General features: G+C 50.9%; 1 protein-coding gene across 2 annotated transcripts in view; it reads right to left on the bottom strand.

The window, feature by feature from the left end:
* Positions 1–14,965: 14,965 nt before the first annotated feature.
* SLC29A3 (solute carrier family 29 member 3) overlaps positions 14,966–16,929 on the bottom strand; it is a 41,511-nt gene continuing 39,547 nt past the window's right edge. For both annotated transcript variants that reach the window (XM_031682257.2, XM_015246647.2), the window contains one exon: positions 14,966–16,335. In XM_031682257.2, the coding sequence (XP_031538117.1) occupies positions 15,684–16,335 (652 nt within the window). In that variant the 3' untranslated portion in view covers positions 14,966–15,683. The remainder of the gene's footprint in view (positions 16,336–16,929) is intronic.

Genomic DNA, 16,929 nt, shown 5'->3' on the forward strand with positions numbered 1-16,929 from the left:
AGAGGGACTTGAGTTCAGCTGCGGAGTCAGGGGTCAGTTTTTGGCAGGGTGAGGCATTGGGGCATCCTTACGTGAATGATTGCCAAAGTAATTCTTTCTGTCTCTTCCTACCCTGAAGGGAGGGCTGGCAGTGTCCTGCAGAGAGCTTTACATTTTGGGCATCACCAGCACGTTTCTGGCAGACCAGGGTCTTTACTAGAGAACCGAAGAGCAGCCCCCAGGTCCCTTGTTGTTGTGATGGAGGGAACAGGAGGCCCTAGTTGCAGAATCACCCATTCCTGCTCATGCCTGTGTCATGTGTGTACCTTGCTGTGAGCATCATTAGAACACCTTCGGGAGAGGGGAGTAGGGCTCCTCACTTTACAGATGAGAAAAACAAGGCTCTGAGGGGTTAAAAAAAGACTTGCCCAAAGTCAACAGCAGAACCACTCTTGTCAGTGTCCCCCATCTACCCCCGATTTGTTAACACAGCCATCATTCCTGGATCACAAGAAAGGGGAGTGGGGAGAAATTAACCCTAAACCCTAACAAGAAAGACAGCTGGGAGCCTCAGGTGCTGTGGGCCCAGAGAACGAGAAGGGTATAAGCCTAGAGGGGTGGGTTACAAGGGAGGGAAAACTAGTTTCCTGAAGCAGAACCAAGCGACCCAGGGCCTCTAACAAAGGAAGAGGAGTTCAGGGTCTGCACACACCCCTCCCCCTCCCCCACCCACACCCCTCCACCAAGCAGCACCCTCAGCTGCAGAGCTGGCCAGATTTCCAGTATCTGTGATAGAAAGACTCCAGCTCTGGATTAAAGGCACAGCTGTGGGCTGGAGGGCATAGGGACCAGCCTTGAGGGTGCTGGAATAAAAGGACCTTTGCACTGGGAGTGAAGGAACCCCTCTTGCTGTGCCCTCTGTGACACCCACTATTTCAGGCTGTCACGTCCCACAGTGGATGCACTGGCTGTGTTCAAAGGGCACAGAGTGTAACCTGTCTCACAACAAAACTGAATTCGTGCCTGCCCAGAGGAGAGCAGCAGTGACAGGCACACATAATGTGGGCTGGGCCTCTGCTCTTGCAGGTAAGGAGCTCACCCTTGGGACTCAAGCAGATTTGGGTTCAAATCCTTGGCTTCAAAGCCACTTAAATCCTCCAAACTCCAATTTCCTCATGTAGGGGTAGGGTGGGGACTGAGACAATGAAAGCAAAGCATTGAACAGAGCATTCAGCCTCCAGTGGGTGCCAGCCACCATCCTCCGCCTCACTGGGCAGTGAGAACTCCTCCTGTCCTCCCCTGAACTGATGTTCCTCTAGAAGCAGATAGACCAGGGTTCATGTGCAGGTAGTTTATTGGAGATGATCTAGGAAGCCCCAGTTGAAGCACAAGGAAATGAGACAAGCAAAGGAAGGAGACAAAAAAAGGGGGGGGGGTGTTATTGGTTACCATTGTAGACAATGGGGACTCCAGGCCACAGGGAACTCTGGGAAACGGTGAGGTAGAATGGTTCTCAAACTTGATTGTGCATCAGGCTGTGTGAGAGGGGTGGTTAAAACACAAAACACCAGTTGCTGAGCCCCACCACCCAGAGTTTCTGATTCTGTAGGTGTAGGGTGGGGTCTGAGAGTGTGCATTTCTAACAGGTTCCCAAGTGCTGTAGGACCACACCCTAAGAACCACCAAGAAGATGTCTCGGTGTGATCCTACTTGACAGCCAATGGCCACCAACTCTGTCTATCAGTGCTGATGGCCGCTTCCAACCAAAGGCATTAACTCTGACACTTCCATTTGATCATCCGGCAGGCCAAGCTTGCTGCCACAGTCCTAAAAGCCCTACTAAACCCACTGCTAGGGTCCAGCCAAGGGAGAGCCTGTGGCTGGGATGCAGGATGGTCACGGTAAGGGCAGAGAAGCCTGCAAGGTAGTTTAACACCTGACTGAGGGACTTCAGTGGCAGCTAAGGGTCAGGGATGCCTCTGTGTAGGGCCCTAGCAATGGGTTCACATGATCACATATTTGTAAAATTATTAAGTGTTTTATTGTGATTTTTTTACATTCTAAGCAACTTTTTTTTGGTACCTGATTTTATATTTGCAATTTGTTTTTCTTTTTCCTAAAGAGGGCCCCCAAATTGTCTAAGCTTCAGGTCCCATAAAACCTGAATTGGCCCCTACAGGTAGGCCTCTGTGAACAAAAAATACTGCAAGCCATATCAGTAAACAAAGAATGCTGAAGACATCAAGTCATCAGCGGCTGCCGCCAACACCCCACAGTGAAGACAGGCCTGCAGCTTGGCCTCTGCAGCCACTCACAATGGTGAATAAGAAAGGACAGGATAATGGTCCTAGATAGCTAGATGCTTGTCAAAGGAATGCATTCAATGAGCCCAAATGTTTGCTTCCTCCCATACATAGAAAAGCACTAAATTCTTTAACTTGAGATGTCTGGTTTTCTTCAGTTAACAAGTAATCCTTTAATGTTCTGATCTTTGCTGTAAAACTCCTATATATCCTGGCTCCTCCCCTACCTCTTCGGAGCAGTCCCTCAGAGTGATCTGGGAGCTTTCATCCCAGGCTGAAGGGGTTTGAGTCCTCAGAAATGTCTACCAAATAAAACATAAATCTCAACTTCTAGTCTGCGCATTTGTGTCAGTAGACACCTCCTAGGAACAAAGACTTCTGTTGCTGAATTGAAATGGGTGTCCACTACTTGACTCAGTAAGAACACAGACCACCTGGGTTCAAGACCACCAAGGCTCACATTCCAGCTGTTATTCTCTAGCGGAGTTACTTTGGGCAAGGGGCTTAATCTGTCTGAACTCCTGGTTACTCATTTACAAAATGGGGACTGTAATCATACTTTCCCTGAAAGATCAAATGAGGATCAAATGAAATGATCGCTGTAAAGAGACAGGCCTACAGTAATGCTCAATAAATGAGTATCTTTTTTATTATTATTAGTTTCCATGGTTTATTCTTGTTTATTATCATTTGTCTTGGTAATCATCTGTTTCCTTCAAGTCCAGGTGGGAGTGAAGGAACTGGGAACAGGAAGAGCAGCTTCCTCCGAGATTGACAGGTCTCCTACCTCTCCCAGCTTCCACACCTGTTCGCTTTGCCTTACAGGCCTCGCCCCTAGCCTGGCGCCGGCCCTGTTGCCGGGCAACCACTGCCCGCCCCCGCGCGGGGATTGGCTGTGAGGCCCCGCTCCCGGCATGCCCCACGGCTCCCGGAAGACGCGCTCCGGCCTCTGTTTCAAGGTAGGTGGTCGTTTGGGCTCCTGACAGGCGGGCGTCCGTGGTAAGGTTGGGATGGGTTTCCAGCCGAGTTGAGCGCCTTGGGCCGGGTGTCGCCGCCTGTCGCTAGGCGGGACGACCTCGTGGGGGTGAAGGGGCCGTATCCTACCTGGCAGGTCACAGCAGTGTGAGTTTCAGGCCGTCCGAGCCCCCGGAAAACAGAGCTGGGTGCCGGAGGCAGCTTGGAGCACCCACCAGGTGGCCTAGGCCCTTCTCCAGTAGCCCCTTCTACGCCATGACAGCTCTGGGCCTCGAGGCCCGGAGGTCCGAACACGCCTGGACTTATCCCACCAGTATAGCCAACCTGGTCAGCTATGTGACCTTAGGTAGAATGACTTAGAGAAATTTTGCCTTCCGGGTGTGAAGGAAAAGCCGGGCTGGTCTAACAAGAGAACTCACAAGTCTAGGAATGTGAAGGAGAGGCTGTGCTGGGCTGGCAGGATAACTCACAAATCTAAGTATTGGAATACTGATCTGAGTTCTGCTGGACCAACTTGTAAATCTAGGTTAATTAGTGTTGATTCGCTGTTCATGTTTTTTTGCTAGCCAGCTGGATTTTCAAAGATACATATCTGGCTTTGGAATGTTGGTTTGCTGCCTCCCTGCCTCCACTTTTGTGATAATGATGCTGCTAAAGCTGTTTCATGCCTATTGGCCAAATACCCTAAGCTTGTACTTTACCCTATAAAACCTCATGCGCACGTCTTGGAGGTGCTCAGAGCTTCGGAGCAGAAGCCTCTCTGAGCCCGCCAGCGTAATACATCTGAGTACTCCGACCCTCCGAGTGGTGCTTGTTTCTTGGCTGGCCCGTCATTTCCGTAACACTGGTGCTAATTTCGATAAGTGACATTATTATTGATTGAGTACTTTTTACCCTTGATAAGCGTTCTGTTATAGAAGCATTCTGATCCTAAGAGATAGCTATATTATCATGCCTATTTTAGAGAGATGAGGAAACTAAGGCTCAGGGAGGGATTTAATTTGCCTTAAGTCACATAGTTCCAAAGGGCCAGATTTCCAGCCCCAAGCAGTGCAACCCCAGAGGCCAAGATTTTAACTTAAGGGTTTCTTGTGAGGATGGATGAGAAGATGGGAAATCTCAGCCAGATGCCAGGCACCTACCAAGTGCTGAGGCAAAGTTAGTGGGCAAATCATCAAAGTCATGGTAACAAGTCGTAACAGTCACATCAGCATTAAAGGATGACTTTGGCCAGAGCTTTGTCAGGGACATATTGCTTTGTCCAAAAGGGACAGTCTAGGAGCTGTAACTGCCCCCCTCCGGAGTTTCAAATCCTTAAAAATGTTGAAGCTGCTGTGTCTTCTACTTCCTACTTACACTTCTCTCCACTTCTATTTTTAAACCCATTTCTCTCCTGGCTACCAGTCACTGCTAGCTACAGGGATGAGGCACTTTGCCTCTGAAAATGGCCAAGTTTGTGCCCGGACTTTAAAGGGAACAATCAGTAACTTCCAAAGTTCTCACTTTTATTGTCTAAAATGGAAGTAGTGAAAACACCAGCCACAAAAGGAGTTAATGGGAGCCTGAACTTAGGAGGCGGCCTTACCTCGTCCATGACCTTTAAGAAGCAGAACACAGTCTATGATTTTTCAGGATAGATAGATATCTGTGTTCTTCCTAAATGTCAGAGACACTTAACCATCCTGGGTTCTGGGGACTCCTGCCTGGGTTTCAGTTTCCCTGCCTTTAAAATAATAAACGAGTGATATTTGCCATATCCAAGTACTACGTGTATCTTTTAATTTGATATTCTGTAACTCAGCTGTTTTACTTACATTTACTTTAAAGAGCAAACTATTTCCTTACTTTACTGGAAAACCAATATCACCTGTCATAAATAGAAGGTAAGAAACTATAAAAAGAAATACAAATAAAAACTATTGTTCTCAGTTCTAACGGGCAAGACCTTGAACTAAGGCCTGAGCTCATTTTGTTAAAAAGGGAGAACAGCCAAGTTTTAGTGAGATGTTGAAGACATTCGGGCATTAAACTGAAAGTGCCTCCTGTGAGTAATAAGGATTGAAAGAACTGAAAAAGGAAGAACTTCCACAAGCTGAGATTCTCTTCTTGTTGAATGCTCTGCCAGGGGGCATCGACATCCCCCCAGTACAGTATGGTAGTTCACTTTCCGCACTTGGAGAAACAGTGGCGGAGACAGTCCTTGTCTAATAGCCAGCATTTGGGCTGATTCTCTCAGGGTCTGTGGGGCAGTTAGGGAGCAGGAGACACCCCCTAGTGGGTCCACCACAAGCCTTTTCTCCCCATGCCCTTCTCTACACACAACCACCTCAGGCACAGGTGAGAGGAAGAGCCATTCAGCAGAATTTGATGTGCACCAGAGGCTCTGTGACCACAGGCTGCATCTGCCAAGGGCCGCAGAAGGCAAGGGGAGGCAGCAGCTCTTCTGTCTTACCTTCTGGGCAGGGGAGACTTAACTCACAGAGGCGAGCGACCCTACTTTTGGATCAGGGTCTCTGCATTGCCAAAGGGTATCTGAGCAGGAAAGGGGACATTGGGAAAGGGTTTTATATGGGGCAAAATGTGGATAATGACACCAGCAGCAGCAGGCCAAGGAAGAGGTAGGGGAATCTGATGGGTCCTTAACTCATAGGTAAAGTTGTTGGCTGCTACCTCTTATCAGCTGGTTTTTGCCCCTCTGCCAGCTGAGGACCTGCACCCTTCCAGGATGGACATGGGTGAGGACCAGGCAGCACCACTTTTCCTACAGTTGGTCCTTGTATAAAATTCTAGGCTTCTAGGACCTCCCTCATCCCGCAGGATGAAGCCCATGGCTTCAGGGTTACCATAGTGGCAGCAGCATGGAGCTCGACCTTCTTAGCTCTGAAGTGGCACAGACACCCGCTGTCTGGAAACTGCTTAGGAGACAAAAAGGAGGCCAGCCATTGACCAGGGAAGACCCATGGTCCCTGTCCATGGTCTGTGCTAGAGGGTGAAAAGTAGTTTAAGAAAGAGAAGAAAGGGGACCCCTGGAATCTAGATGAATTTCTACTAGTCACGGCTACATTTCCAAATAAGGCATAGCTTTGAATATTTAGGAACAGAGAAGAGAAAATAGAAGAGACAGAAAGAGGAAAATAAGAGGTTGGCCTGGCTCAAAGGAAGTGGAATTCAAACTTCTAGTAATAAAAAGGAACATCTGTGGATCCAGGGCAAGAATACAGATGGAGACCCATATACCATGTATCTTCAATATGTAAGTTATAAATCAGTTAACAAACTTAAGTACAATATATCCTCTCTTCTACCTTTATACATACACCTTTATAACAACCTGGCAGGTCAAGTTTCAACCTGGCATTTCTCTGACTATTCTTAGAGTTCTGCTCTGAACTGTGATGACTCAGTCCCACACCTGGAGGGGATCATCTGTGCAGAGATGTGGATATCTCAGCCATATGTCCCAACTCAGGACCACCTGCACACAGCCATCCCTTGAGTCTAGAAGTTCCTCAGTCTGCCCTTGAGGGGATGGACTGAGGAAAGAGCCTGCCTAGGCCCTGGTTGCAGTTTGAGCCCATTTAGGCAATGGATCCTGGGTACCCAGAGGATGGTCCAGAAATGGGAAGAGGTGAGCTCCAGGCTGTCATGTCCCCTTAGATCTACAGATTCCTTGCTTCCTGGGATAAGGTACAAAGGGATCTAGAGTAGTTTAATAATAACAGGAGCTTATATCTTGTATGCCTTTTGCAGTTTATGGGGCACTCTGCCCTGATCAGGGTTGTAAGATATGCAAGATCAATATCCCAGTTTTGCAGGTAAGGACACTCAGAGAGGTTAGTGACTTGCCCAAAGTCCCCTGATTGTGAGCCCTGCACCCTGGCTCTCTATTTCAAGAATTCAGCTGGCTAGTCCTTACCCAACAGGGCAGAGCCTGAGAGTCTGAAGCAGCAAAACGCAGGGGAAGGGAAATTTCCTGACATCTCATAACAGGCCATGGGTCAGCCATTAAATACCAACTGGTATGGTACTAACAGGCTAGCACATTTGGCATTTGACCCTTCCCAATGCCCCTCCCAGAACTTTGTGAGCAAAAGGTGAGCCAGAGACAACTTCTGAAAGACAACTTTGATAAAGCCAAACTGGACTTCTGCATTCTTAGCCCACCAAATGTTATTAGAAAATGCAGTCAATTCAGTTTCTGTTTCAAAAAGGGCTGCTATTTGGTAATGGCTCATTTCCCTTTTCGAGGCTCAGCAAAGACTCAGCAAAATGAAAAACAGTTCACACCACTTCAGCAGCTAATGAGCACCAGAGAACAGGTAGGAGGTGTGACCCCGCCCTGGCAGGAGGCGGCCCTGCACCCCCACCCCGCTGTTCCCCAATTATAGAATGCCCGGGAAGGCGTGAGACCACAGCTCCTTCCAGCTTGCCAACTCCAAGTGGTGGGCTAGGGCTGACTTGCCTCTCAGGCCCACCCTTTCTCACTACCTCCTCCCTCCTGAGCATTGATGGTGAAGGAAGCAGGTGGGAAAGATGCAACTGAGGAGTAAAGCCACCACTGGGTACCAACTTTGGGGGCTGGTGGGGAAGATGCCCCGGATTTGTGATCACTTTAAGGAACAATGGATTAGTGTCCTCAATGCATTCACTTCATTAAAGACTTCCAGTTCTGTGCTCTCAACTATAACAGGAGCAGATAGAGCCCCTGCTCTCTCTCTGGGCCAGGTGTGAGCTCCTGACAGCCCCTTATCCATCTCCAGTGGTCTAGCACCCTGGTTCTCCAAGTGGGGTTCCCAGACCAGCAGCATCAACACCGTCTAGGAATTTGTCACAGCACATTCTCAAGCCCTACCCAGACCTGTGGAATCAGAATCCCTGGGGGTGGGTACAGGGGTCTGCACTTTTGTCAGGTGCTCCAGTGATTCTGATGAGGGCTGTTGCTGTCATAGTCTCTAGGAGCTGGAGTCCTGGAATCAGACAGACCTGGCTTTGAATCTCAGCTCTGCCACTTAGCAGCTGTGTCTGAAACTTAGTTTTGGCACCAATAAAATGGGAATAATACTTCCTCATAGTGTAATCGAATGGTTTATGTGTTAACGTGCTTGGTTCATAGTGCTCAGTTAGTGGTAGCTCTTCTGCTTCTCTGGAAATCAGATTAGACAGGGTGACCTCCAGAAGGTCATTGTGGAGATGCTCACAGGCCAGCATGTCAGGCCCTTTCAGGTGTATGGCTTCTGACTCATACCTAAAGCTAACTCCAGCTTCCTGTGCCCTGTGACTGAAAATGTTGGCAGATCTGGTTTGTCTCCCAGCTTCTCTAAAGGGAGGCCTCCCACCTCTGAGAGCAGCGTGCCAACTTCCTCTCTGCAGTGATCTCACTGGATAGCTGGTAGGACCTGTCACATTTGCAAGCAAGGGCTCTGTTACTGAATTAAGAGTCTCCACCATTCTTCCTCATTGCCCTGTCAACCTCACAGGGTGACAGGGAGAAGTAATACGTTAGCACAGATGAAGAACTTTATGTAGATTAACTCATTTAATCTTCATGACAACTCCTTTTTACAGATAAGGAAACAGACACAGAGAGGTTAAGAAACCTGCCCAAAATCACTCATAAGAGAGAGACAGGATTCAAAATCAGGCAGCCTGGCTCCAGAGTCCCACCCATCAGCACAGCACCCCATTCAGGGACACCATCTAGATGGGACAGGTCACTGTGGCCTGGCACCCAGGGGCTCTGAAGCCTTAGAACACGACCCCTGCAACAGTCTGATGGAAGCTATGACTCCTTGATCCAGGGGAAGCATACCAACTTCCACATATGACCTCAGGGTTCCATGAGCCTCTCATTCCACCCAGGGATCCCCAATTGAGACCTCTGTAAGGGTCTTAGAAGGAAGTAGGAAGGCCTTAAGAAATCCAGGGGCATTAGAACATTCTGTCCTCATAAAACTCCAGGGAGCGGGACTGGGGCCAGAGCAACAGGGATGGAGGCTGTTGGGTGAAACTGCTGGGGACAAGGCCCCACATCCTTCTGTCCAGAGTTAAATGTGTGAGAGGTGCTCTGGGAACGTGGAGCTGTGTCCAGAATAAGAGCAGGACTGAGGATGCTCCGTCTTTCAGGGGTTCCAGGACTCAACCTGGAAGAACCTGATGGGCAGCACAGGCCAGTGCTCCAGGGCAACCCAAGTATCAGCCTACCAAGAGGCAGGGGATGGAGTTGGTGACCTCAGGGCCCCTCCCAGCTCTGGGCTTGTGTTTAAGTCAGGGATAGGATGCGAGGTCATCCCAGGATTTCACACTTCACTCTTGTGTCTGGGAAGGTGGGCCCCATGGTTCCGGGGCATCCTGGAGAGGATACACTCAAGGTGTCTGACCTGTAAACTCCACCCAGTGAACCTCCCGCCTCTGTCACATCTCTACAAACCCTACCTTTGGCTTGATAAGCTTCTGGTTCAAGTATCTATAAAGATTGCAGCCTTGGTTACCGAAGACCAGTGACCCCGCAACAAACCCTACAGCCACAATGAGGGCAGACTGGGTGAACACTGTCACACACACCTAACACACCTAATCCAGCCTCCTGGAAAGCTGTATGTGTCAGACCCCACCCCGCCAACCCAGCATGTGGCCTGCGGTTCCTTACAGCCTCAAACCACTTACATGGAAAGTGCCCTCTGAATCTTCTAAGGCAGCAGGGTGGAGAGGAGAGAAGACAGGCTTCTGCCAACCCGAGTCTGATTCCCAATTCAGCCTCTCGCAGACTTAGCCTGAGTCTCAGTTTCCTCCTCTGTGAAATGGGATGCCAGTCCCACCTGGCAGGGTTATTGTACGTGGGCACAGCCCGTCCATTGCAGGGACTCGGTAATCAGCACCTCCTTTACTGTGATGCAGGCCCTGCCTTCATCCTGCTACAGAGGCTCATAACCAGGCCAGCACCTTGCAGGGCATTCTTGTTAGAATCATAGTCTCTGACACCTCAGACAGAAGCAGGACCTCATCCAGTGAGTGCTCTTCCAAGGTTAAAGGCACCACCACCACCCCCCGCCCTGGGATAAGACAGAGTGTCATCCCATGGGCAACAAACACCTTTCTATCTGCCTCCATCAAAAGGTGGTAGGTGAGGAGAGAAGGAAAGCACCTGGACCTTCAAGTCAGACCCAGCGGCCACAGCTGGAATCTTTACAGAACTCTGCACTTAACTGATACCCTCTTACTCCTATTCATAAACCCACCTGCATCCTAGAGCAGACCCCAGACTCCCAAACCACCTTCATCTCCCCTGTTCGCTTCCTTCTTCCTCCTTTCTCCCTTTCCCTTCCCCTCCCTTATTTCTCTTTTTCATAACATCACTGGGTGAGCAGCATGATGAAGCCACATTCCTGGGGAAGGTCCTCCAAGCAGACTCTGTTGGCTCCGACTGTGGGCAGCACTTCAGGCGGGGGAGGAGCCAGGCAGCTGGGACGTGGGGCAAGCCCGGCATCAAGTGAGGAAGGCAAACAAGGGCAGTGGGTTAGTACTGACAGTTTAGAGTCAGGTAAACAGGAAGCCTTCCAGGAGGAGGTGATTGGGACTGATTACACACCAGGCTTAACTCTCAGTGTTTTCCATGCATTACCAGTTACCACTTAGTGTACACAACAGCTGGACATGAGGTCAGGACTACAGTCATCCCTGTGGTCAGTTGAGAGAAAGAAGTCAGGCTGAACTTGCCTGTGGTCATGCAGCTAGGAGGTGGTGAGGACTCAAACCTAGGCAGTCTGACTCTAGAGCACAGACGCCTGGAAACATTTTGGACACAACCAGTTTCTAAAGGGCTTCTGAATACCTGGTCACATGTTCATGATGAAGACAGAGTAGGTGTTGGGGTGTCCATTTTTCTAGCTAAGGCTTAGAAAAAAGCGAAGTAGTTTGCCCAAAGGTCAAAGCTAGGGGCAGAGCTTGGTCTGGGGTCTCGGGTTTCCAGCTTTCTGCCCCCTGCACCCTGCCTGCCCAGGTCAGGTGTGTCTGGGTAGGTCCCAGGCGGAGATCTGCGCACCAAACAGCAGGCATCAGAATTGGAGGTGCTGGCCCAGATGGGCATTGGGCCTGGGGGCCAGGCAAGGTGGGTACCTGCCATGGGGAAGGAGATGGGCTTTGCAGCAGACTGTCCAGGCAACAGCAAAGAGTGGGAAGAAACACACTGGTTGAGGATCTGCTATATGCCAGGTACTTTGACCTACAATACTGGGGCTAACTAATCCTTACAACAGCTGAGAGTCTTCTCATTTTAGATGCGAGAAGGTGTCAGCAATATTGGGCCAAAGTGACCCAGCTGGGAGGTGGCAAAACCAGAATTCTAGCCTCTGCTGAGTATCAGAATCCTATGACTGATTACTCTTCGTCCCCAAGCTGCAGACTCCGAGCTCCCTTTAACTTTCGGTCAAGGGCAGGAACTGTTCTCAGTGGGGTACACAGGGTCAGCTGGCTGGGGTCCGGTGAAGCAGAGAGCATGGCTGTCTTCGTTGCTCTCCTCTGGGGTCAAGCCCATGGCAGCCTGAAGCTGAGGTCGTCCTCTCAGCTGATGCTGCCCTCGCACCTCCCGTGTGGCCGTGGCCGTGGCTGCAGCATGGGCAAGAACAGAGGGTGTGCACTGTGCCCTTGAATGACCCTGCTACAGACACTGTGAGCCCGGCGCAGCTCTGCATCTGTGGGCTGGGAAGTGGGCATGACTGAGTGGGCCAGACGCGTCATGGGCAGAGCAGAGTCACAATCTCTGGCCCTATCATCCCTGTTACAGATGAGGAAATAAGCTCAGCACAGTGGGGGTTATGTGACTCCCACAGCCAGGTGGGGCTGGGAGCAAGCTTCCTGACCCCCAACTGTGTTCAGCGTCCTACCACCCTGAGTCCAAAGACAAGCCCATTAGCAGCAGTCACGCTGGAGTGACCTCAGCAGTGGGGGCCGGGGACTGACATGGACTGGACAGGGCAGGCCTGGAAGCAGCCCAAGATCCTGTGCCCAACAAGGCGTGGGCAGAGTGGTGAGCCTGACGTGGCCCAGGGTCTGGATCCGTATGGGCCCCATCCAGCAGGGGCTCTGGGCAGCTGCACCGGTCAGATCAACTAGGCCAGGGCCAGTGCCAGGGTTCTGCGCAATTACATCTACTCAGAACAACACTCCAGCCAGTCCATGAATGAGGAATAGAGACAACAGACCAAGGAAAGTGAAGGTTCAACGTGGGAACACGAGGGCAGGGTGGGCGAGGACCCCTGAGTTTAGGAAGACCTAGGTTTCTTATCTAGGGCACTCAGTAGCTGAGTGATCTTGGGTAAGCTACTTAACCTCTCTGAGCCTCACTGTGTTCATCTACAGATGGGGGAATGATGCTAGTAAAGCATCTGGCACAGGGAGCATTAGGCCATGAGTCTAGGTAGCTGAGGGAGAGGCTGCCAGGGACCCTGGGTCTGTGGCCAGGTGACTAGTCCCGGCCTTCATCAGCTAGTGGGGCTGAAGTTCCTTGTCAGAGCCTGCCAGGGTCAAAGCTGGAACTGGGCTGACCACAGCCAATAGGTGGAGGGCAGCAGTGACTCAGGCCCCAGGCATAACTGGCACTGACAGAGCTGCCACCGAGGAGGTGGTGCTAGTAAAGTAGACACTAGATGCTTTCACTCAGGAAGCACACAGGGACAAGATGAGCACGGGCTTTACATGTAACCTCCACTGGAATAAAATCATCTTTCAACTGACTTCTGGCCTTCTCTCTTCTACCTCACGTTCTCTATTAAAGCACTCCATGGTCTCAGAAGCCAGGGTCCTGCCCTGACCTCCTCTCACATCATGTCCAAGCTGATTAGGGGGCCCTGAATTTTCCTGGAAGCATTGGGCTGAAGACAGCAGGATAAAGGTTACTTGCTAATAATACCCACCCTTGCTTCAAGCCTCCTCATGTCCCCATGCATGTGGGAACTGGTCACCCATTAGTTAAAGAGTCACCTCATTTGGCTGCCTCTGGCTTTCTTTGTTGAATTACAGGAGGAAAATGAAAATGTGTATGGTCTGGAAATATGTAAGAGTATGCGTTTAAAATTGCTGCTTGGGATTAAATCAGAGAACTATTAGACAAAGAACAACCTCTCCCACTGAAAAATACCCTTCTGTTGAACAAGTTTTGTTCACACCCTAAATCATGTGAGCTAGTTCCATAAGCCTGCTGCGGTCACGTGAGACTTGAGACCCAGAGCAGCCAAGCCCTAGGAGCTGCTATTACAGTGACTGGGGGACAACGATACCAGAACTCCACTGTCTGCACCTCTGCCTGGGGATGTACTTTTATTTTCCTCCCTCTCTCCCTGAGAAGGAACAGTCCTTTGTGAAATGCCTGCACTAAAGTGAGCAACCAAGGACAATGGGCGAAAGCCTGGATCATCCTCCCCTGGACCAAGCAGCCAGCCCCTCCTCTGGCGGTGCAGCTGGCACTGAGTCTGCCATCTCCTCAGCTTCCCCCAGTGCTGCATCGTCACAGCTGGCCACCCTCTTCCCTCCACACTAATTTCAAATCATTTCAAGGGCACCTCTTCTTCTACTTCTGAAAGCCATCCCCCTTGAGCCGAGCATACGAGACCCCCACTTCTCCTCCCGTTAGCTCTAGGGTGGTCCCCATCTCGGAGACTGATGTTTTACCTTAATACAGATATGCCACCCATTTGTAAGACACCTGAGGTTGCGATGAGTCACCAGCCAGCCAGATGGCCCAAACGATCAACAGCGTTGAAGGCAGTGAAAAAAACCAAGGGGGAGATTCAGCTTTCTGCAAGGGGAGGGGAGAGGGGAGAATTTATTTTTAACATTAAAAAAAATTTTTTTTTAAGTATCAAGTTTCAGAAAACCTTTCAAGGGTGTCCTTTTCAATTCTCTGGCCAAAGAGAGCGAGTGTATACTGGGCTGAGACGGTGGGGAACATACACTACTGCCACTGGGCAGGTTACTGACTGCTTCCTGGTTTAATCAGCTGTTGGCAGGACACCACGGAGCCGGTGCCCATGCGCTTCAGAGCAGGAGCCAGTTGATTTATGACTCTCAGGGTTGCCACTTCTCAGGGGCAAGCTCTGTGCTTTCTGCCGGACTCTTGAGAAAGAACCTCTGGTCTGATCAAGTTCCTTTCTCCCTGATTCCCACGTCAGCCTGCACCCCTCCACTCCAAGGAGCAGCCTTGCAGAACCTTCAAGGAACCTTAAAAAATATATATTACTGCCCATGTCAGGTGATCATGAGTGGGGGGGGCTCTAAACCTGAGGGTTGCCTTTTCAAACAACAGCTTCAAAATACTCAACTACCCAGAACAAACCAGGGCAGAGTAACACCTAATTCTGTTGAGCAAACCTTCAGAGCTCTACTGATGTTCATAAACCAACCTATGAAAGTGAAGGGGCTGACGGCCCCCGATGGACACCTCTGCCCCTCCAGTCCACTCTCCATCCTCCGCCTGCTCCTTGGCTGTCGTTCAGTCCACAGGGACTTGGAGGAGATGGAAGAGAGGGAGGGAATATGCCTCCTGCAGGTCACGGCAGCCTGGATGTGCCCCTCCCTCAGGCCTGGGGTAGACTGGCCTTACTATTTCTGGGCTATAACACACACCCCTTAGGGTTCCTACACCCACTCTTCAAATATCCTTAAATTACCCAATTTGAGTATGCTGTTTCCTGCCAAGACCCTAATACAGCCACCAATAAGGCTTTCATTAAATACCCAGGTATTTATTAGGCCTCTGAACCAATGGCCTCAACATGTAAACATGGACGTTAAACCCAGCCCTGACCCAGGCCATAGACCACTTTAAGGATCCCTGTTTGAAACCAGGCCTGACATGCTTGGCCCCTGGTACCACAGGGAGGCCCTCTGGAGCCCGTCTAGATAATCGAGGGTCCCTGGAAGGCCTGCCATCCCAGGGTTCCCAGTCTGGCTGGTGGAAAGCAGGGGTCTGCACAGGCCTGGGTCTTAGGACCCCCTCTGTAGGGAGGGCTAAGGAGTCTCACATCTTGCCATCAGCTGGAAGGAGCGAGGCTGGGAGAAGACAAAGAGCCTGCAGAGGTTCTTGGTACTCGCTCTATAACAACTCAGAGCTGAACACTGGCAGCACAGTTCCCAAGAGGGAATAACCACAGGCAGAATGTAACTATCTTCAAGGAGCTTTCTGTCGGTGTAACTTGTAACTGTGTCTTATTCGGCTGTCTTTTGGTCCTCAAACGTCTCAGGACGTTGGTAAAGTGTCTGGAGTGCTGGCCTGGCCAGCACATGGCACAGGTCCCAGCTCCTGGGAGCAATGAGGCCTGGGTATGCTCTGCTGTCTGCAAGGCCCAACTCCAGGCTTCCCGCAGGCTGCCTGAGCCCTGTCTCACCCAGGCTCCCAGGCATTGTGCGGCACCGAGGTCCAGTCATCGCCCTCTCCTAGATGAGGTGCACAAGCAGAGTAGAGCAGGCTGAGCCGAGCACCAAGCCCAAGCACAGGTAAAAGGTCATCACCACCCCCGTGGCCTCGGCCAGCTCCCTGGGCACAATCTTGGGCCCGTAGATGAGAGCCAGGGTACTAAGGTAGCCGTTGCTGAGCCCCAGCAGGGAGGTAAAGAGCACTGGGTACACATCAGACTGGAAGACAACTGTCTGCAAGTGGACACGGGGCTGGTAGTTGCAGAATATGAAGAGGGGGACGAGGCCGGTCCGGAGGAGCACGAGCCCTGGGAGCACCTTGCTTTTCGGTCCTGGCACCTGGATCCAGGCTGTGATCTGCCGGCCGCACAGGTCGGCAAAGTTGTACAGGAGGAAGGTGGTGAGGGGGACGAAGAACTTGGTGGTCCACGGCGAGCCTGAGCCCTTGTTGAGGGACTCGATGTTGGTGGAGATGGCAGGGAAGATGAGGCTGGTAATGAAGAGGAGGTAGATGATGCAGAAGCCCAGGCCGGCCGTCTTCTTCAGGATGGGGCGGAGAGGTGGTGTTGGGGAGTCACTGGATCCTGGGACCACCAAAAGGGGGTTGGCAGAGTCCTGGGGCATCTGCTCGTCACCAGAAAACACAGCCGGCCAAACAGGCCTCATGTAGTACCTGCAGGGGAGAGGCTAGTGGTCAGAGGGCCTGGAAAGCAGGGTCCCTTGGGATTTCCAGGGACAAGGTGGGGGGGATCTTCAGGTCCAGCAGGTACAGCCTAAACTCCCGATGGCCCACAGTCCTGGGATGCCTCAGATGACACAAGTGTGGCAGGGCAGCCAGAGGGAGGCCCGCACAGTCCCTGGCCTGCCTGTCCTGGCACAGCCTGGAAGGCTGGACTCCAGTCCTTTGTCCTGTGGTGGTGGCCGTGCCATGAGCAGGGACAGAGGAAACCAGCACTGGTCACTGCATGGCGAGCTTGGGCTCCAGTCTTGGCTCACTTATTTACTTATTTTTGTTAGTTTTTTGGGGGGGGAGGGGGTGGAGATAAAGTAGCATTTATTTTTTAAATTATCAGAATAATTTAAAATCTTAAATTATAAAAGTAACACATGCTTGATGTGATGAACCCAAATAATGCAGAAGAGGAATGACATAGGTAAATAAGAACTCTCACCCCCCCACCTCTGGCCTCACTCCTTAGAGGCACTGACCGTTAAAAGTCTGGTGCTGGGGGAGGGTATAGCTCAGTGGTAGAGTTTGTACTTAGCA

Source organism: Vicugna pacos, chromosome 11, assembly GCF_048564905.1.
Source record: "Vicugna pacos chromosome 11, VicPac4, whole genome shotgun sequence".
NCBI lineage: Eukaryota > Metazoa > Chordata > Mammalia > Artiodactyla > Camelidae > Vicugna > Vicugna pacos.